This window comes from Neopelma chrysocephalum, unplaced genomic scaffold (assembly GCF_003984885.1).
Source record: "Neopelma chrysocephalum unplaced genomic scaffold, ASM398488v2 Primary Assembly neopelma1_26, whole genome shotgun sequence".
In the NCBI taxonomy this organism is placed as follows: domain Eukaryota; kingdom Metazoa; phylum Chordata; class Aves; order Passeriformes; family Pipridae; genus Neopelma; species Neopelma chrysocephalum.
Genome location: NW_020897695.1, coordinates 16,170,925 through 16,192,880, shown reverse-complemented (window position 1 = coordinate 16,192,880; position 21,956 = coordinate 16,170,925). Strand labels below are relative to the sequence as shown.

General features: G+C 38.8%; 1 protein-coding gene across 1 annotated transcript in view; it reads right to left on the bottom strand.

Moving 5' to 3' along the window:
- Nucleotides 1–505: 505 nt before the first annotated feature.
- The window catches only part of DCLK3 (doublecortin like kinase 3), a 31,424-nt gene continuing 9,973 nt past the window's right edge, over nt 506–21,956 (bottom strand). Inside the window, exons 2-5 of the mRNA XM_027675702.1 lie at nt 16,626–18,508; nt 7,944–8,076; nt 6,871–7,038; nt 506–5,925 (exon numbers count right to left, since the gene is read on the bottom strand). Of these exons, the coding sequence (XP_027531503.1) occupies nt 5,729–5,925; nt 6,871–7,038; nt 7,944–8,076; nt 16,626–18,508 (2,381 nt within the window). The 3' untranslated portion in view covers nt 506–5,728. The remainder of the gene's footprint in view (nt 5,926–6,870; nt 7,039–7,943; nt 8,077–16,625; nt 18,509–21,956) is intronic.

The following is a 21,956-nucleotide window of genomic DNA, read 5'->3' as shown; positions in this document are numbered from 1 at the left end:
GTACTAAGAAACTGTGTCCTTTGAAAAAGCCACATTTGCAAGCAACTCAAATTCAACTAGAAAGTTGGTTTCCACAAAGAAAGTAAAATCTTTTTCTAAACAAACTTGAATTTCACAGAACAAGAATAAATGATGGGAGAAATCAGTTCTGTGTGCATTAAGCCTCGATGAAATCAGATCTGCTTGCCATGATTGCTTTAACATCATAGCAAATATGATTAATGCAGTACGGGGGGTAAAAATGGTGGGAGAATGAATCTTAGCCCCAGTTCTGCAAAGATTTGTGTTGTTTTTAATGAGATTACATGCAGCAGTAAAGAAACACACATTTGTAAGTATTCAAAGGACTGCAGCATTAGAATGGGTTCTTTGACTCATAAATGATGTTACACACAATACTTACTGAAATTGCAAACCTTTTAAAACAAGCATTTCCCAAAGAGATAGAATAAAAAATAAAAAACAAATCACACAAAAAGCAAAACCAAACAAACTAACAAACAAACATAACCCAAAATAAATAAATAAAAAACCCAAACCACAACTTAACCACACAATTGTTTCCCAATTTATTGGAAAGAATTGAAACATACATCCACTATATATTTTGTCTTTATTGGGGGAGCAAGGGAGGGAGGAATAACAACTTTTCTGCTGAAATCTATAATGTATTTTAATTTAGAAAATTACACCTTCAGCCTAGTTACAAATTAACCATATTGTAGAACAAACAGTGGCAATATGCACTGTCAGCCCAGTTAAAGTGCCCGTATTCCTTTCAGGAGCAAGGATGTCAACAGTAAAGTATTACTGGTGGACTTAGATAGGACGGGAAAATGCATGCGCAGCAACATAAAAACATTTTCCATATATTGTTTAAACTAAAAGAAATCCAGCTGACAGAAGAAATTATAGGAGAAAGATTTCAGAGTGATACTTACATGTCTTTGGGAAGATCAGTTTATAAATACAGCAAATTTACTACATTCTCAAGCAGACCATATACCTCCCCCAATCTGGATACTTGCAGAAAAGTAAACAGTTGACTCTGAAGTTCATTTACGACAGGACCATAACCCAAAAGGCCCAAGCTCAAGGAAAACATTCCACTATCCGTCTTTCACCCTACAGCCAAAAATAGCAGTAACGGAGATATGGGAAATCCACCTGTAACACCAGTCAGAACAGAGGTGGTAGATTTAATGGTATTTGAGTCTGGCTATTCCACACAGCAGCCAAACAATCTTAGATGAAGAAGAAGGTCCCTGAATAAAAGAAGTTAAAGTATCTGGGTCTCAGAGGAAACTATTTCTGCTGTACTGCCAAGCTTCAATCACAAGTCTCTTGGGCAGACATTTTTAAATAATAGGTAACTGAAGATATGAGCAACAACCAAATTCCCATCATTCAATTTCAGATGGTTATGCACTATGCAATGTGAAATGCTAGTCTTTTGCACAGCTTTAGATGCCTAAATACTTTCAAAAATTTTTGCTCATTCCCATTTCTAAGGCCAGAATTTCCTAAAGAAAAACATTAACACGTGCAGATTTCACCATCTTTCAGTAGTGGGAGTCATCCAAGGGGATAAGAGGTAGATGACATTAGGCAGATGATAGGTGATAGAAAATAGGTAGGTGAGGTCTAGGATCAATGAAACGTAACAGCATATGGGAAAGTGAAGAAGTTGACCTTAGTGGACAAATGGAGGAGATATTCAGGGACAACTTTATCTTCTGACAGTGGAGAGCACACCACCGGAGAGAGTTATTACTTAGTTTGTCAGTCACAGGCAGTCATTAAAAGCCTGGATTTAATGTTCAGAGACTTCTAACACAGTCAAAGAAAGTTTATGATGCACAAAGCTAGTAACACTGGCTTTTAAGGATACTCAAAGTGCTTCACAGGACTCTTTGGCTGACCCCTGGGAGTAGCACATCCTTACCAAAACCCCAACTATCCCTTAGTGACCCCTTTTGTTACTATCATAGTTGAAGGCCTTGACTGTGATTTTAAGTTCTGACCCATTAATAAAATAAAAAATTAAAAAATTTAAAAGAAAAAAAAAGCAACTCGAGGAATGTGTGTCACTATGAAATGAAATATTGACGACTCAATTCTATGTGTTTGGATCTTTGTGCTTCACAAATCCGAGACACATTACAGTTAGGGTACGAAAATATGCAAGTATGCTTAAAAGCTGCAACCAACTAGAGAATAGCCAAATCAACAATTATAAATGATGGAGAGCCTCTGGTTTGCAAAGAGAGAAAAATTTTTGAATAGTCAATACCAGATAGCAAAGAAATAACCCTGGAATAACTAGAACTCAACCACTTACTGTGAGATAGGAATCAACCAACACCTTTAAGAGGTATGAAAGGATTCCTACTCAGCTGATCTGCAAAAGCTCACAGGAAACAAACAAGTTCTTCCCTTCTATTGCCTTAGACCTAGCAAATCCTCTGGAAGTGGAACTTTCCTATTGAGGTCTGCAATAGTAATTCATACTTTGCACTTAGCTTTTTCAGTTTTTTCCTTTTCTTGGTGGTATATTCAAACTTTCTTCATTGTTAGCATTCAAAGATCTGGGGACAGTATAACTTATTTTACTTTCAGTGGACTATAAAGCCAAAGGAGAGCCTAATCCACAAAGATTTAAGGAAACGCAAGGAGGGATATTTCTTCTTCCTAACAAATCAGCAAGAACTTGCTCTCTCTGAGACTTTAATCTCCTCCAGCTTTGACTTTCCTCAGACTTCCCACACACAGAGGAACCAATCAAGAAGTGCAAGCATAAGGGGAAGATGGCTCCAGAACCCAAGGAGACAGTACACATTAGAAAAATCACAGGAAAGGAAGAACAGTGATATTCCTTCATCCTAAAGTGTGAACTTGGTTCATGTGTTAGAAACTGTCTTACAGAGCATAACGATGAGGTCTGCATTGAAATGTCACACGGTGGGAAGAGAAAAGCCTGAGAAAAGTCAATATGAGATGAGGGGACATTGAAGATTTTTGAGACGGGTAAGGGGTTTTCACACTTTTTTGTCTGAGTCCTCTCCAATATTATTTACTTTCAACATCAGCAAGCAATGCTCGAGGGTGAACTCTCCAAAATCATATGGGTTCTCATTGTTACAAATAACTTAAACCATAATGTTTGGGGACCTGAATTCCCTATAACAGCACAGAAGCAGAGCAAGAACATTGGAAGCAATGAGAGAAAAGAAGGAATATATAAGTAGGAGAGAGAAAGAAAGAGATAAAAACCCTGAGAAGCACCTGGAAGCTTTTTCAGCCTCCAACCTGAAGAAGGAGAGCCTAATGCCACACGTCTATTAGCAACACTGACAAACCAGTGCCTTAGTGCCGCCACAGCAGCATCTATACCTAAAGATGCAATGCAGTGACTACCCAGCACAATCCATGTTTAGTCTGTCTGGAACCCAGAGAACTTGAAAGAAAAACAAAATCATTGAAAAAATAATTACTTATATAATAATTACAAGCAAATTCTCTGTCTTCTGCACTATGAATAAGGCTGTAGACAGGTTCTTAGAGGTGAAAAAGGCAACTTATAACAATCTCCAAACTTTCAGATTCATTGCTAATTAAATATGCTTTTTGTCACTTCAAACTTTATTCCTAAACAACTATATTAAAAATAAGATAATTACAAAATATAATATTGCACATCAGAAGCTATTATTTCCACAGTTTCCTATCAAAATAGACTTAAATAAACAGATGAGACATTATTACTAGTACTTAAAGAACATGTAATGCGTTTAGAATATTAGGTTACACCATAACCTTAACTCAGGGAAGCACTTAAATCCATTCTTCTTTTCAGAAATAGGAAAAGTCTTCCTGAGTCAGAGTCTCCAAAGCAGAAGTATGAAATATCATATAGCTACCACTTGGGCATACAGTAAAGATTTAATTAGTTTGTTTCACTAATTCTTGAACTCCACAGCAAGTCTTATTCCAAGAAATATTAGAAATAAGCCAATTCAATTTAAATTGCCATTTTTCTTTGAGATTCAAGTGGTCTCTATTTTCATATATCATTCTTGCAGCAGAACAGTACAAGATGAAACAGAAGTATGATGACAGCACCCTACGCTTTTTGGTTATTCAGAAAATTCGCACAAAATATTAACACTCACCAAAAATAATATTCCGGTTCATATAGTTATGAACATGTTCCACTGATTCTGAAATGCTTCTGACACTTCTCATTATGAAATACATGAGCAGAGCAGCAGCTCTCCAAGTGGAAAATACTCTTATTCATTTCTCAAAGCTGTGTATTCAATGCTAACACCACTGATATTCTAACATCAATATTATTTTTTAGCACACGGAACTCGTGGGCAAAGAATTATTAAATGGACAACTCAAGTGCTTTTTGAATTTGATTAGTTAACCAAAAATTCTGAGATTCAAAAGCTGTTCCAGGTCACGGCCCTTCTCTGGACAGTATTTTTCCCCTCAGGATTTCTTTAAAACTACATCCAATAAAAACATAAAAAACCTACATGTAATAGAACATCTAACACTTCCCCTGGGAGACCTTTCCATAGCCAACAAGTTGCTTTTCCTCAAGTTGGACTTTAGTGTAATTTCATCCCATTGCCCATTCTCATGGAAGCAAGGAGAAAGAGGCCCCAGGGAGGGTAAGAGGGGGGAAAAAAACCCCAACAATTGGTAAACTACACTGAAAAAGTGTATAAAAGCAATTCAACTGTAAAGTGTGTTGATGAAAGGGGAACTGTGAAGGCAAGGGTTAACTTTAGTCATAGTTTCCCAGTTTTTTCTTCTCCATCAGCATGGAAGAGTCACAGATGCACATGGACGGCTCCCAGGAAAAAAATGAATGTGGAAAAATGCTTGAGTCATCATTCCATAATTATGACTTTGGGAAAAGAACCAAAGTGCCCTCTGAAATGCTCATCTTCTTACTTCCCAGAGTAGGAAGAAAAGCCCTCTGAAAGTTGTTATTATCACAGTCTTGAAAAGGTATCAGTCATGATATCTTCCCACTTCTCAAAAACAAATGAAACTACCCTACCACACAGCACCATTATCATTTAACAGAAACATTGTACCATCTGTTATCCTGACCCTGAGAACAACCAGCGAGAGATTTTGCCAAGGGAGATATCATAAAACATCAGATTTAGTCTATAAGGATTTTTCTTCCCTCACAACTTCATAAATATAGTATCTGGCTGGTTATTTAATATATTCTACAGCTAAAGAGCATATTTACTTTTTATTCTTCTTTCTCTGTGGCTAGAGGGAATTAGTGGAAATACAGTTTAAAGAATTAGTGCAAGATGTATATGCAGACAGCTATTTTGAAAACATTATAAACAAAAAACTCCTGGAACATATCATACAAAAAGGATGAGAGAAGACTCATCGCTAGTGTCAGCCACAGAAGCAAACATTTGTCATCTAAAACATATATTAGAGCCCAAATCAGTATTTAAAGAAAAATAAGACACCCTCCAGGACTTTTCTAGTCCCAACTGCTATCAACAGAGCACCTGGATGTGAATTTGATCTCTGTCCTTCTGAATCTCAGAATCAAAAAAAAAAAAAAAGGTATGGCAATAGCCACCAACAGCTATACACTAAAATTCCAATTCATTTAGAAAAGAAAACATAAATGATTTGTTAATCAATAAAAAGAAGACTAAATAAGCTTGAATAGACTTCATGTGTTCTCATCAGCAACTTCCTTTCGGCGCTGGGCACGGAAATGGCGCTCAATATTTATTGTCACTTCCCTCTGCAAATTCCTGCTGTTAGTTTTTCCAGCTGTTCTGATCCAAGGGTGCTGAAGTACTTGACGTGCTGTGTAGCGCTTCAGGGGATCCACTATCAACAGCCTGGTTATGAGGTCTTTCGCTGCTATTATGGAAAAAAAGAAAAGGAGAGAGAGGGGTGAAGTACAGTGATGTGACAGTCCTGTGCAATGTGCTCTAGATGATCCTGCTTGAGCAGGGTGGTTGAACCATATGGCCCACTGTGGTCTCTTCCAGCCTCACCCATTCTGTGATGCTGACAGTTATACCTACACAAAAATGTCCTTTTTATTTTTTTTATTTGTTTTACCATAATGACCTTTGTGACTATCCTCAGGAAATATTCTAACAACTGGATTAAGAATTAGTAACAGGAGATATTAAATCTCCATAACTGATGTCATTCTCCCATTCAGAAAGAGAGGAGGAAGTGAAGGGAATTAATCTTTAAAGCATGCTGAAGGCATCAGGCTAGGTGATTAACAGGAATCACCTGTGCATTGAGTATCTCATCCCTTAACGAGCATAAAACTTGTAAAATGCTGTGGAATATGTTCTTTAAAAGACTGTGCAGGATGCAAGAGGGTTTTAGAGTTTCTGATTCTGATGAGTGCACAAAATACACTGTACTAGCCTATGAGAAGGAAAAAGCTATGCGCAGACCCCATTGATGTCAATAGAAAATCCACACTAGAAGGATGCAGGGCAAGGATTTCATTCTCAGCTTTTGAGATATTTGCATATATCTTTACAATCTAATGTAACTCTTGAGATTATTTTCTACAGAGACATATAAGCAAGGTGACAAAAATCCTTGTTCTTGCCTAGAAAGGGAGCAATCCATTAAAACATTCAGAGCTAATATTCAGAAACACAGACATTGATAGTACCAGAGGACTAAGTTCATATCTAAATCAAACACAGAATCACACAAGAGAGACCTGTGAGACACTCCACGTTCATTCAGCTCACTGTCCTGAGCAAAAGAGAGATTTCCCCACTCCAGGGAAGAAGACTGTCACTTAGATCTGGTATAAATGCAGAATCTTACCTGCAGAAATATTGTCCCAGTAAGGGGAAAGGAATTCATAGTGACCCAGCTGTATAATCTGAAACAGCTCGTCTTGATCACGGTCCTGACTGCGAAAAGGGGGAAAACCGCAGAGCAGAATGTAAAGGATCACACCAGCTGCCCACATATCTACTTCAAGCCCGTAGCCTAAGGAAGAAGAGACAAACCATACATTCTGTTTTAGAAAGAAATCTCACAGTAGGGAACTGTTTCTTGGAAATAGAATGAAAAAGAAACACAGAATCTCTGCTCAGTTCCTCAAAAAGACATGGTCAACAAAAGAATAAGTGGCTGGTACACCATGCTTACAAGCTGCCTATGATTAACTACAGCTCTCACAAAGTGTCTCTCTTCCTCAACATGTTTCACAAACACTGCCTCACAAGGCCAGTGTCAATTGGAGACTAATTGAGAAAACAGAGCACATGTTTCTAAAATAGTTCTCCTCAGATTCCCTTCAAAAAAGCACTAAGAGTGCCAAGTTTCCATTGAAACTGGATATAACTGGAGATGTGCAACCCAGCTCCACAGAACAAAAACCAGAAATAGCTTTACTTGAGTCATCAACAAAACTGACTTCTTTCCAGGTCTGAATCTTTTTACATATGAAATCTGCAAAATTCCCTCTGATGTGAAACATGTTTTGGCTTGTTATATAAATTTAACATACATGTTTGCAATGATTTCTTATCATTAGGCGTCTTGGAAAGTTTTTTGGGTTACAGTCATGAAATGGGGCTGGCTACCCCTAACTTACACCATGAACTTTTGGTCACTTCCCCACTTCAGCAACTACCATCTATTATACTTTATGGCTTATCTGCTTGGAAGTCAGTGTTATATTCACATAGGCAGTAATAATACAAACACAACTGATTTCATGCTCGTGTTTGTTAAAAGCTAAAAGTTTTCCTTTCCCAGATTACACTGCTAACCAACTTCCTACCTTGAAAAGATTTACCAGTAGGTTGAAACATTCTGGAATATTTCCATGATTAGAAACTTCAGAGTAATTGTATGATTTATGAAAAATTGTAAATATATACACTCACCCTTCTCAGCAAGTATTTCAGGGGCAACATATGTTGGTGTTCCACACACTGTAAATATGGGTTTTGTAACCTGCTTTGCAAGGCCAAAGTCTGCTAGTTTCAGTGTAGTAGATTTATCTGCATTGTGCTGAACCTATACCCAACAAAATATACATATATTTAGTCCAGATGCCTTTTAAGACAGCAAAATATAACGGAAGTAGTTAACAAAACAGGAAGAAGTTCTAATAACAGTACTAATAGTAGAAACAGTCTTCAGAATGTGGGGTTTTTCCCTATATACTAGGAGATTGCATATATTTTAGAGGATAAGCAATTATGGAAAAAAGAAAACTTCACTCTACAAATGCTGGCACACTGCAATTTCCAAGAAATAAAAAGAAGGAACACAAAAAATAACAAAGAGTCAATTAAATATTATTATTTTCTCTTGGGAAAGTAAACTGTTCTTTTTCCTACGGAAAGCAAAGAATGCTGTGGGCATCTTTATACTTAAGTGCAATAACTTTATACTTAAGCTACTGACTTTATAGTGTCATTTGATGTTGTGTTTTAGCCCCAGACAGCAACTAAATACCATACAGCTGCTTGGTCACTCATCCCCCTTTTCCCCACAGTGGGATGGGGAGGAAAATCTGCAAAAATAGGGGTCGAGATAAGAACAGTTTAATAATTGAAATAAAATATAAAAATAATAACAATAGGAATAGTAACAACTGTAATAAGAAGGAAAAAGAGAGAAGGAGAGGAATAAAACTCAAGAGAAGCAAGTGATGCGCAACAATTGCTCACCACCCACTGACCCCCAGCACAGCCTGCCCCTCAGCAGTGACTAGCAACTTCTGGCCAACTCTCCCCAGTTTCCCTCAGTTTATTTACTGACCATAATATTCCATGGTATGGACCCTTTGGGTCAGTTCCAGTCATGCTCCCTCCCAGCTTTTGGTGCACCTGCTTCCTGGTAGAGCATGAGACACTGAGAAGTCCTTGACTTAAGGTAAGCACTGCTCAGCAATGGCCAAAACATCACTGTGTTATCAATGTTATTCTCATACTAAATCCAAAGCACAGCAATGTACCAGTTACTAGAAAGAAAAAATAACTCTATTCCAGATAAAACCAGGATACATGAAAAGCATACCTCCATCATACTGGTCTAACAACAAAAAACAAACCAACAAAAACTTTACTTTCTTTCCAAATTACTCTGCTACTCTATCTGCTGTCGTGAAAATAAATTAGCAATGGTCACCACATAGTAAGAGTTGAAGAAAAAAATCCATGCAGAATGACCTCCAAAATGGGTCTTTTCAGAAGTTCTCATCTCCTACATCCACCTGGCAAGTAGTCAAAACATTTTTTTCCAATTCTAATTCTGTATGCATGTGTCTTTAGCATTAATTTGTAATGCAGCTAATGAAATGTTATTTTAAGAAATAAAATATGTTAATGACAGACAGTGGAATTGAGCGCAACCTCAGCAAGCTGGCAGACACCACTAAACTGAGTGATGAGTTTGATATACCTGAAGGACAGGATGCCATCCAGAGGGACCTGGGCAAGCTCAAGAAGTGGGCCCATGGGAACCTCATGAGCTTCAACAAGGACAAGTGCAGGGTCCTACACGTGACCCGGGACAATCGCCAGTATCAGTACAGACGGGGTTGTGAATGGATTTAGAGCAGCCCTGTGGAGAAGGACTTGGGGGTGTTGGTGGATGAAAAATTGGACATGAGCCAGCAATGTGCACTTGCAGCCCAGAAAGCCAGTCGTATCCTGGGCTGCATCAAAAACAGTGTGACCAGCAGGTAAAAGGAGGTGATTCTGCCCCTCTATTCTTGCTCTGATGAGACTCCACCTGGAGTGGTGCATTCAGCTCTGGGGTCCCCAGCACAGGAAAGATACAGACCTGTTGGAGCAGAGTCCAGAGGAGGGGCACTAAAGAGGGATGGAGCACTTTTCCTATGAGGAAAGGCTGAGTTGTAGTTGTTCACCCTGAAGAAAAGGTGCCAGGCAGACCTCATTGTGGCCTTTCAATACTTAAAGGGGTCTCATAAGTAAGATGGGGACAGGTTTTTTAGTAGGGCCTGCAGCAATAGGACAAGGGGCAATAGCTTTAAACTGAAGGAGGGCAGATTAAGACTAGATATTAGGAGGAAATGTTTTATGATGAGGGTGGTGCAACACCATCACAGGATGCCCAGAGAGGTGGTAGATGCTCCATCCCCAGCAACATTCAAGAGCAGGTTGGACGGGGCTCTGAGCAACCTGATCTAGTTGAAGATGTCGCTGCTCATTGCAGGGGGGTTGGACTAGATGACCTTTAAAGGTCCCTTCCAGCCCAAACTATTCTATTATTCTATATTCAAAGCCCAAGTCATAAACAATGTAGCAGGATAATTAAATACATTGGTATGGTTAATACTAGTGACTGATATTCAAACATTCTGTGAGGAGTAAAAAAATATCATGAATTTCCTTTAAATGAAAAATTATTTGTCTCTAGAACCATGGGGAACAGATCAGCAGCTAAAATGTCTACAAAAAAGCAAAGGAAATCTGGACTTCAGTTTTGAATGGACAAACTGGAATATAATGAGACAGGTATACTCCGTGCTTTAACACCTCATACTTTGCCATCAGACACTGCTTAAGAAAGCCAAAAATTCAAGATGTTCTCTATTATAAAATAACTAAGGAAACAGATGGGACAAAATTTGCTCTTGTACATTACAGCTGACAAATCCGTTTATCATCTTTACCAAAACCATAAGCAGTCATCTGATTTTGATTAAGCAAAGTGGTTTGGGACTTTTTCTTTTTTTTAAGAATAAAAGTATTACATTACAAAATAATACAATATAGCCTACTAATCCCTTTTTATCTTCTTTATAAAAAATGCACAATACAAAACTGGGCAAGTGATTGATGCCCCAGAATCCTATGCAGCCATTCAGAAGGATGTCAACAGACTTGAGAGACAGGCAGGGTGGAACATTTTGAATTTCAACAAAGGCAAATGCAGGGTCCTACATCTGGGGAATAGTAACCTCTTGCACCAGTACAGGCTGGGTGCTGACCTGCTGGAAAGCAGCTCTGTGGAGAAGTAGCTGGGGATTCTAGCGGACAACAAGCTGTCCATGAGCCAGCAGTGTGCCCATGGGGCCAAGAAAGCGCACGGTGTCCTGGGGTGCATTAGGAAGAGCATTACCTGGAGCAACCTGCTGGTTGAGGGAGGTGATCCTGCCCCTCTACTCAGTCCTAGGGAGGCCACGTCTGGAGTGCTGTGTCCAGTTCTGGGCTCCTCAGCACAACAGAGACATGGAGCTGCTGCAACGGGTCCAGCAGAGGGCAACAAAGATGACTGGGGGACTGGAGCATCTCTTACAAGGAAAGGCTGAGGGAGTTGGGCCTGTTCAGCCTCAAGAAGAGATGCCTCAGAGGGGACCTTATCAATCTATATGAGTATCTGAAGGGAGGGTGTCAAGAGGATGAAGCCAGGCTCTGCTCGGTGGTGCCAAGCAACAGGAGAAGAGGCAACAAGCAGAAGCTGAAACACAGGAAGTTCCATCTGAAGATGTGGAAGAACTTCTTTAGTGTGAGGGTGACTGAGTACTGGAACTGGTTGTCCAGAGAGGTTGTGGAGCCTCCTTCTCTAGAGATATTAAGAAAATGTCTGCACACAATCCTGAGTAATGTGCTCTTGGTAAACATCCTTGAGTAGGGGGCTTTGATCACATCCAGTGGTCCCTTCCAACCTTAACCATTCTGTGATTCCATGATATAAGCACTCTTCTAGTTTTGATTAAGCAAAACACTTGGGGCTTTTTTCTTGCTTTTTCAAGAAAAAATATTTTTCTGTATGAAACTGAAAATAAAGTTCACTACAACAATGCAGCAAAATTTCTGCAGGGAAAAGCAAAAATGCCATACCATTTTCTCTATTATATTAGGCAACTACATTATGATTTTTTGCCATGATACACTGTGGACACAGATAAAAATGAAAAAAAAATGTATAAAGGTAACGCTTTCTAGAACAGCATCTATCTACAGAATTGATATTTTAACAATAAGGCTAACAGTGGTAGGATGCTACAGAAATTCACAATTTAAATGTTCAAGTTTATATGTACTATGAAAATATGAGCATGAATATATTTTCCTATGGCATCCATAATTTTTTTTAAATTATAAATGAAAATTATGTCACATGGAATTTCATGTGACTCCATGCCACTGTACTAAGACAAATAATACTGAAATGTTTATATACATTTTTAGAAACCAGCAGGTGGGTGGGAAGGGTGGAGAACGCACTGGTCTTAATCCCAATCCCAGAATCATTAGGAAATTTCTTGCTTTGTAAAATGCACTTTTTCTTTCCTCAGGATGCCTGACTCCTAATCTCCCATCACAGCACAAGGTGGCAACACTGCACCATCTGTTCTTCCAAGACAAAACCACTGAGAGTTCATTTTACTTAACCTAACAGGTAGGAACAGCATGCACCATGGGTATATTTTCACAGCTTTGTGACAATCACTTCAAAGACAGCATGTAACCTGTCAGTATGCCTGAAAACCCCGGACCAGAACTCCTCAGCAGCTTCAGTAACACTATGCTCAGAACAAATCAGTCAGCTCAGAGCATTCCCGTCATCCCCAACTCTGTACTCTCCAGTCTACCTTTTTATCACCTGGCATCACCTTGAGCATGCAAATATGCTTCACTGCAGAAACAAAAGCTTCTCAGGTTCCTTTTATTCATTCCTGAGGCCAGGTTTCTTATTCATAGTAGTATTACAGAAATGTACAACCTGCTCAAGAGAAATCTAGCCTCTGACATCCACAGTATGTATTCCATGAAATGGCGAGTACAAAGCAAAAATAGTAACATTAAATCACACTAGCCTTTCCAGAGACACCTAAAAGATAGCTATTACTCTTTCTGTGTTCAAGACTGAAAAGAATTGTTTTAAAAGTCCATTTAAAAGTGCTGTCTCTCCACAGAGTTAAAATAAGAAAGACCAGTACACTGTCTGTAGACAGTCAATTTAGGCCATACAACTACTAAGGTCTTTCAACTGCAAGGTAAGCAAACATCTGGTGGCCTTGGACTAAAGGCAGTCAGAATTGCTCACTACTTTCTCAAATACAAAAGACATGGCAGGATATCAGAATATTGTCTTAGGATTTCTAGCTGTCCCACCCATACAACCAGAAGATTATAATACAAAGCCAAGTTTATCTTCAAAGAAGGGAAAAAATCATCTTTTCCTTTTCTTCTGTCTGTTGATGATTCCCAGTACTTAATGCTCTTGTTTGGTTTCATATCTACCTTAGGAAATCCATGAGGGTTTTTAAGATGATAATTTACAGCACTAATATTTCTCTGTATGCACATATATATGATAGCACAGATTCTTCTTATGGGCATCATGAAAGCAAGCTAGCCCATGGGATGTTTGGTATACTGGATAGATAGATAGAGCTTAAGAAAAATTATTGCTTACACATTTGAGTTTCAGACACCTCTTGTTGCTAGCTAGAAGAATCTCCATGAAAAATCATACAGAAAACTTCCCATGTATGTTTATCATACTGAAAGTTCTTGACAGCTAAGTGGTTAAACAGGACTTTAACTCACATGCACTAGACAACTGACAGTGTTTTGTGTGTATGTTAATAGAATCACAAAGTTAAAGGACAGAAAGATTATACTTGAAGTTCTCATACTTTTATGAAAACTTGAGAGAGAGAAACAAGGGTGGGAGAGAAGCCCAAATGCATAAAAATCTGTAACACTTATTTACGAAGTTGAGTGTTAAACAATTACCACATTAGTATGGTAGGGAAGTGTACAAGGAGATAAGTACACAATCAGAAATACAGCCCTCTCCCTTCCCCCTAAAAGGAGGTGCTTTTGTGGCTTTTAAAGCTATAACCTGGAAAAACACCACCACACTTTGGCATTATTTTCTCACTCACAAACCAAGAAATGCCAGCATCTGTAGAATTAAACAGTCCCTTATCTAAAAACCTGGTCAGCAAATCCTGCTCCACCAGGTAGCATTAAAGAAGTGACTTCATTTGTGGGACCAAACACACAACGCTGCCCATCCTTGGTAGCAAAGGTTTTCTTGCTGAACACCTAGCCCTAAATGAGGTGATTCTGTTAGCAGATGGGAGGCAGTCGTAGCAGCTGTCTTCACACCAGCTGTCAGACAGATTTTGTTTTTGTAGCGCAAGTCACCACCCTTCTGCCTCACAGCTATGCTGCAAAAAGTCTGATCATTGTGGGCAGACACAGTAGTGAAAGAGGGAGGGAAAAAAGCAGAAAGGATGATGGTCTGGTACAGAAGTGTATAACTAGAGGATAGTTCCATAAGAGAAAGAAGTGCAGTAAATAATTAAACCAGGTTTCCAACTCTCTCCTGTGTCAATAATTTTACAATTTACTAGACATCAAAGCGTATTTCTACCTTTTCTTCTGTAGGGACAGAAAAGGTTTTCCTTCTTTCCCCAGCTGCTTATTTTCAGAAAACTTATGGAAATATTTTTTCCCCGGATTGCTGCTTCTCTGGCAACTCTTACGAAAATTAGCCAGTATGTTCAAAAGTCATTAAGTCAACAGCCTAAAAGTACATACCTATTTTTGACCTCTGTGTACAAAGTCTAGGTAGACTTATTCAGAATTAAACATCTTCAGTGTAGCAATCTGAAGAGAAACAACAGGTATCCCACAACCAAGGACATCTCTTCAGGCTGCTGGAAACTTGAAGCACTGCACTTCATCTCCAGAAGGGTCCCCCCAGCCCCTGACCCACCAACAGCAGATAAACCCAGGAAATTTGCTTCAATACTGTTTGTTACTGTTCAGCACCGGCTTATGTTAAGATTTGTGGCAGCTGTCCTTCCTACTTTGCTTCTACCACTGCTCCAGCCACTCTGAGGACACAGAGGTAGCACATTGAAAAGTCAGGAAAACCTGAATATTGCTCAAATGGCCCATATTTATAAGGATGCTTATTAGACAGCACAGGACCTATCCAACACTATCAAGAAATTATAAATTCATCTGGCTGGTTGAATAGATTCACTTTTTAAAAGGATGCTTTAGGTACATGGTATCTAATACTGGTGCTCACACTCAGCAGCAAGGTGAAACAGGAACAATTTTCTTTCCCATAGTGTTTAGGTAACACTGTTCTTGTATGACAAAATACCTACAGTCTGAGAGCTGGTCTGTCCTTGAAAAATATATTCTGGCTGTCAGAATGGGCAACATGATTATTTCAGTGCTACACAACAGCATTCTGTTTTGCAGTTCTGTGAACTAAATGTGAAAACAGCCAAAACGGACCTGTACCTTGCCCCTCTTTGCTTACCTACATCACAGTATGTATTACAGAGAGAAGTGATGCATCTACTCTCAGGTGTTTCACATGCACTAGCTTGTGTTCAGCAAATAGGAAGGAGCAGAACCTGGTTCATAATGGAAAATCAGCTTACGGGAAAAACACTGCAGTTCTAAATGAAGTTTTGTTCTAATGGCAAACAAAACACAAAGGCAGGGCCTACACTTCTTCCTGCAAACCACCCACTTGCACTCACCACCTTATTCAGACCCCATAACAAGAATTTTCATCAGACTAAGCAGGACACATAGCAGGACCTAATATAGGTGCTATTGCTTAATTAAAGGATTCAAGACCAAACCATTCCAGCCCAGCCTTGTTCAACCTCTGCGTGTCCTAGAAGCTACACTGCTGCTTTTCTCCATAAATTAATTCTCTTAAAAGCATTGAATGGCACATAGGATTAAATAATCTATTACCTTTTTTTCTGCCTAACTATGATCTTCCACAAAAGCAGATCAAATGCTACTTGTTAGAGACTGGCAAATATTTGGTATTTATCTGTTCGTCATGAAATTTGGAATACAAGAGTGTAATACACACTTCAAAAGGGAGAGTTGTTTACTGTTAAGGTTCTACAATGGGTATCTTGTGGAACATCAATACTACAAACATTTCTATGCATATTCACAAATGAGTAACTCTATTGACTTCAGTGCTGGATGGAAAGAATGTAGCCTCAGAAATGTGATGGAAATAAGAACTTTTTGGCATGAAGTTACTATTTGAGCTGACTTTAATGCTGTATTCACCAACACATTCACATTTTACTGTCAGATTATTTCAATCAACTACATCATACTTGTGCTTCTAAGAAAATAAGTTGTCACAAGATAGAAATCACTACAGTAGAGGATTAGCACAGCAGTCTGAAAAATATGTAACTGCAGTGGACAAAAAGTCCAACAAATAAATAAGCTAAATTAACAATTTTAATAAATATTGGTCTGCAAGGAAAATGCCTTATGATTCATCCTTGTACACCTAAAAGTCAGATGCTAAGTAAGAGGCCTGATTTCAGAAGAATATAAATGCTTGCTACCCCTGAAAGCCTGATAATTTTTATTTGAATTTTTATCTGCAATGTACACTAGATCTGTGTAAAGAAAAACTACAATTGTAATTTCACTTCAAAATTGTACCCATTTTTCCAAACAGTCCTGCCACAGCACATTATCTCTGCATTGTATTTGCTTAAAAATATTCAAAGAAGGAAATTAAATTCAATTCCTGCATACATGCAATTGTTTGACAATACTTACCAAAAGATTTTCTGGTTTGAGGTCCCTGTGGACAATGTTCTTGCTGTGAATATAAACCAGTGCTTCACACAGATCAGTGATCATGACAGCAGCATCATGCTCTGTGAACTTCACACTTTCTATGATTGCATCAAATAAGTCCCCTCCTGGGACATACTCTAGGATTAAGTAGATCTCAGCTTCTGTCTCATACACCTCAATTAAGCTTACTATATTGGGATGAGAGAGACTCCTAATGATCAGAATTTCACTTTCCATCATGTCCTCTTTCCCCTTTAGCTTGGATTTATCAACAATTTTCATGGCGTAGATCTGATTGGAATCACAGTGGCGACATTCCTTCACCACTGCAAAGTTCCCATCCCCAATAGTTCTGCCAATATCATAGTGTTTTTCCACATCAATTCTGCTTTTAATGACATACCTCCGGCTTGTGCTTTCCAATCCCTGAGCCTTGTTTTCCTCTTTATTCACTCTGCGCTCCCCTGTTTTTTCCCGTCTAGTCATGTCACTCTCTCTACGTGTGACATTCCCCTCTCTTCTGGCAGCTTCCTCTTTAGCCCTTTGTCCCTCTCTGACCTCTCTGTGTGTTTTAGACAGTTTCTCAGCATCCCTCAGAGTGTCTTTCTTTAGCCAACCACTTTGGTTCATGACACAGCTACTTCCATTATCTTCTTTCACTTCATGAGATAGATGGAGCCCTTCTACAGCATTCTTCCTGATTTTTACTACTTCCTTCCCATGGTTTTCATGCTTCTCCACATCCTTCTCCATGTTCCTTTTTTGCTTCTCCAGCCCTTCATTAACAATCTTTTGTAGTGGCTTCCACATCCTCCTACTGCCGTTATCTTTCCAGCCAACTTCCTCACCCTCCAGACAAGTTTCAGAAGATTTTCGGCAGTTCCTGATTTTTGCATTTCTTTCTGCCTGGTACCTCTGACATGTGCCTGTGTTCAGGTCTCTATTTTCAAATGAGGCCTCAGCCTTCCTTTCCCTTTGTAACTTTTCTCTGGCCTGCCTTTCCTGTTCACACTTCTCACACCTCAGCACCTCCTCTGAACTCTCTTCTAAACCCTCCTCAGAACTCCTCTCATGGTTAAGGTACCTCTCGCTTTCTCGGGTTTTTCTAGAAGGCTTCACTCCCTGTTCACCACTCCAGCTCTCTCTAGTCCACTTTTTTTTGGTTCTCATTTTTTCTTCTTCCTTTGTCTTGGCTTGACTTTTTCCTTCATGTCCAGCTACCAGTTGGGGAGACATGCCATCGCTGCAGTTCTTGGTAATTTCTGTCTCATCAAAGGCACTGTCTACTTTCAAAGCCTTGTCATACAGCCTGCTCTTCAGTTTTCGGGACTGCTCCTCATTCTGCTGAATGGTAGCACTGGCAGCATAAGGATTTTCAGGATAAAGTTCTTCTAATACCACTTCCAGGTCCTTCAAAGTGAGGGGCTCCCTCCCCATAGCTATGAACGCATCACCTTCCCTGAAAAAGTCAGAAACACTTCGGATTTCTCTGCCTCTCAGATTGTACAGTTTTCTCACACGGTCATTCTTCCAACGAGGAAATCCCAGAGCTTCTGAAATGTCAGCCAAGAGCTGTTCAAAGGTCTGGACTGACCTCCTGTTGAGAAGCAAGGTTATCCTTCTGAGTGTGCGTCCCCCGGGTTTCACCACTGTAATTATCCTTGGCTTCACAGGGCTGTGCTCTGAATGTATCGTGTGAAAACCCTTGCGGGGACTGAAAAATGAGGACCTATGGCTGCTTTCACTCAAACATGGCTTCCCATAGTTCCCACGACCAATAGGAGGACAAGTCCCATGTAGTTTCCTCTCTTTTACTTTTGAGCTTGCATTGTGTGGCGAATGGTCCAACAAGCCTCGGCGTCCTAAGGCAAACAAAGAGCAGGCATATTAATTATTTTGCATCATCAGACCTTTCTGAGCAATCATTTTCTGCATGTCAGTGTATGTTACCTCAGAGAGTAAGGGTAGGTGACTTCAAGGCTTATAAAGAACTTTAACTGCCACTAAGGAGTATCTCCACATACGTGCAATTACAAACACTGTCAAGTTTGCAAGAAAATGTAAATTCATTTTGTGACAGAGAAATGTCATTAAAAATAGTAATAATATCGAAAACAAACAGATCTTTCTTCTAAATCCTCTCATCTTTCAAAAGTCCTCAAAAAGTGCCAGGATTACATCGAGTTTCTTAGCATTCTCTTTTGAATATATCTACCGTGAACTCACTCCTTTCTGAACCCAATTACAATTTTGGCCTCTGTAAACCCTGTGACAACAAGTTCCAAAATTACATTGCATGAAGTAAAATAAACTAAATACTCGTGTTTTAAAATTACTACCAGATGGTGCTATATGTGTAACCTTACATTCCTATAAGTAATTATCTCCACTTTCCCTGGACCTTTCATAACAAATAAAATAAATTGAATTCTTTTTAAAAGACATTACTTTTGCTGTAACTTTTACAGCAATTTTAAAGATCATCTAATAGTAATGTAATGTAATCTTTTGTCTTAAAAAAAGGTCATCTTAGTTTTGTTTGATAACCGGAGTTCTGGTTTTCCAATATTTTGGTTTGACTTTTTTATTCTAAAAGTTATGTAAAATCACACAAAGTTCTGAGTATTCTCTAGGGACATTAACAATTTTTCATCTGATATTTCATTTTAGAACATCAACCAAAGAAAATGACGCAATTTGTTACGCCTAATTGTGAAAAGAAAGAACTGAATACATAACATGGTTATGGACAAACCAAGCTATAACATAATTCCCTGTTTATCAATACAACAATAAGCTAAGAATAAAAATGTCCCCTAAAAGTACTCTGATCTCTTGTACTTGTTAGGATTAAAACCTGATTACAATGCATTTATTTTCAGCCTCAAGAAATAAACTTTCAGAATGAAATTACAGACAGCTTCCAACTCCATTTAATAGCCTTGCACTTCAGTTGGGAAAACATTCAATATATATAAACTAACAGGACCAAGACAAAAAAAAGCAGCCAGAGTGTTTTCTGAACCATTACAAGGAAACTCCTACACCAAATGGCTTATCTCCCAGAGAATCCTGTCCATTCTCATACATTACTATGCTTGCATAGCCATAGTGCAGTGGGCAAATCCTCAAAGGAAAATCTGCACTTATGAGTGGTCCTCTTGGTGCTATAGGCTTAAGCTTACTACATTTTGGTTTGAACTGCAGAAAAGCCATTTTCAGTATTTCAAGCTATACGTTTTTATTTGTCCTTTTCATCAAAGCAAGAGAAAATATGCCTCCTCGCCTAGAACGACAAACAAAAGGGAAAACTGCAACAGGTGCTGCAGCATTCACCTGCTCTGTCTCAAATAATAGTGTGTCCCAGAGGCCAGGGCTTGAGTGGGGAAAGCACATGAGGAGACACCGCTACAGAACTCCACTCTGCTGTTGGCTGTGCTTGATGTATGATGAAGGACACTTCTGAGTTGTGATACTCTCACCAGCTAAGCACTGTGTGCCCCCTGGCATGTCCCTTAAATCTTGGCTTCATTTTCTTCCTCTGCCAAATGAGATAGATGCTTCTCCTCCAAACAAACATTACAAAGAAGCCCAGCTGCCAGCATGCTGATTGAAGACGTAAGCATTATATAAGAGCTATGTGTGACTAATGCTTGGTGGTTGTATAAGTTATTTCTGTCTTCATTCTGCTTTTTAAGGATGATCTCTTGTTATCAAAAGATGACTACATATGTGCTAGTGATTCTTCAGCAATCACATATTTACATTCCACCCAGAATAAAGCTTACTGTGAATGGGGATGAAAAAAAAAAATCACCCGTAATAATAGTTCTCTGAAATCTAAATCAACTCCAGAACATGTTACTTACCAGGAACTGATGAAGCTCTGAATTTAATCAACTTTTCCAGACTCTTGAGTACACACTGTCATCAAAGCATTATCTTGCTTATGGGAACAGTGCTTAACATTTTTACTGCTTATGATCTTGGTACAACATAAAAACAATGGTGTGCCAATAATGACTTTTCCCAGCTTATGTTCCTCCCAGCTACGCTGCTATTATCATACCTTTCTATAAACCACTGATTTTAAGTGCTTGGCTGCACTGTTGATTGTTTCAGTTACCTAAGCATCAGTTATTTTTCCTTTCTTCACTAATTTGGCTAAGCTTGACACAGAAGCCAAGTTTATCTTTTAATTCTATAACTAATGGAATAAGAGCAGTTTTATGTCATTATTAAAAACAATGCAGGAATGTGTTTTTGTGCTTTTTAAACTGGTTTGATTCCTAGCAAAAAACAGTCTGACAAAAGCCATAAGTTAATACATAACAATTTTAGGAATAAGAATAGTATTGCATATTTTTCTAAGATGAAAAAAGAAAATTACATGAATGCTTAAATCAACGCATAAAAGAATCTTTTAATATTTTCCAAGAAAAGGGGAAGTATCAAAATCTGTCAAAGGGGTGGTCACAATGATTATATATTACATAAAATTGAAAATTCACTTCAATTGCCTGTTACAACTATTTCAGTCATAATTTCTGTTGTTTCTCAGTTATGCTATATTTAACTGATACACATGAAGCAAGCCTCAATCTGTCAGGAAAGTGCGCACACTTAAAGCAGTAACAAGCATTTCTAGAAAGCCTTCAGAGGTCACACACATATCCAAATCCTTTAGCTACAACTTCTATTGCTTCATAATCATGTTTCCATATTTATATACAAGTGGGAGAAGGAGGAAGAGGGAGGTGGTATCAGAAACACACTTCAATGAGTTCAAGTACTGGCAAATTATACATCAGAGAATAAAAGGTGTTCTTTCTTTTACTGTCCTACTGAGAGCTAATGATTATCAAATATAAATATTTCTTAGAAATGTTAAAATGGATTCATGCATGCATGAGTGTGTCTATTTTTATCTATATAGACATCTATCTATATATGCTGGTGTATTAGAGTATCAATGGTACACCACGGCCAAGAAGGATGCTGAAGCCTGCTGCTGTGGAAGGGCAAGGGCAAGGCGACACAGCTGGTCAAGGACACCTTGCATCCCACCAAAACTGTGCACATTGGAACAGAAAAAAACAGAAAATGACCTCACAGAGCAATACAGATCTCCATATGATGAAGACATGATGGTCTAACAAGGCAATCAATCACACCAAGTCCCTAGAGAAGCATGGAGTATAAGAAAAACTGGGATTTGGGGGCTCAAACAGGTAGCAGGAACAAGAAACTCAGCACCTATGACCAGAGCACAATTTCTCCCTAGAGAGAAAATGCATTCCCCTGAAAGGA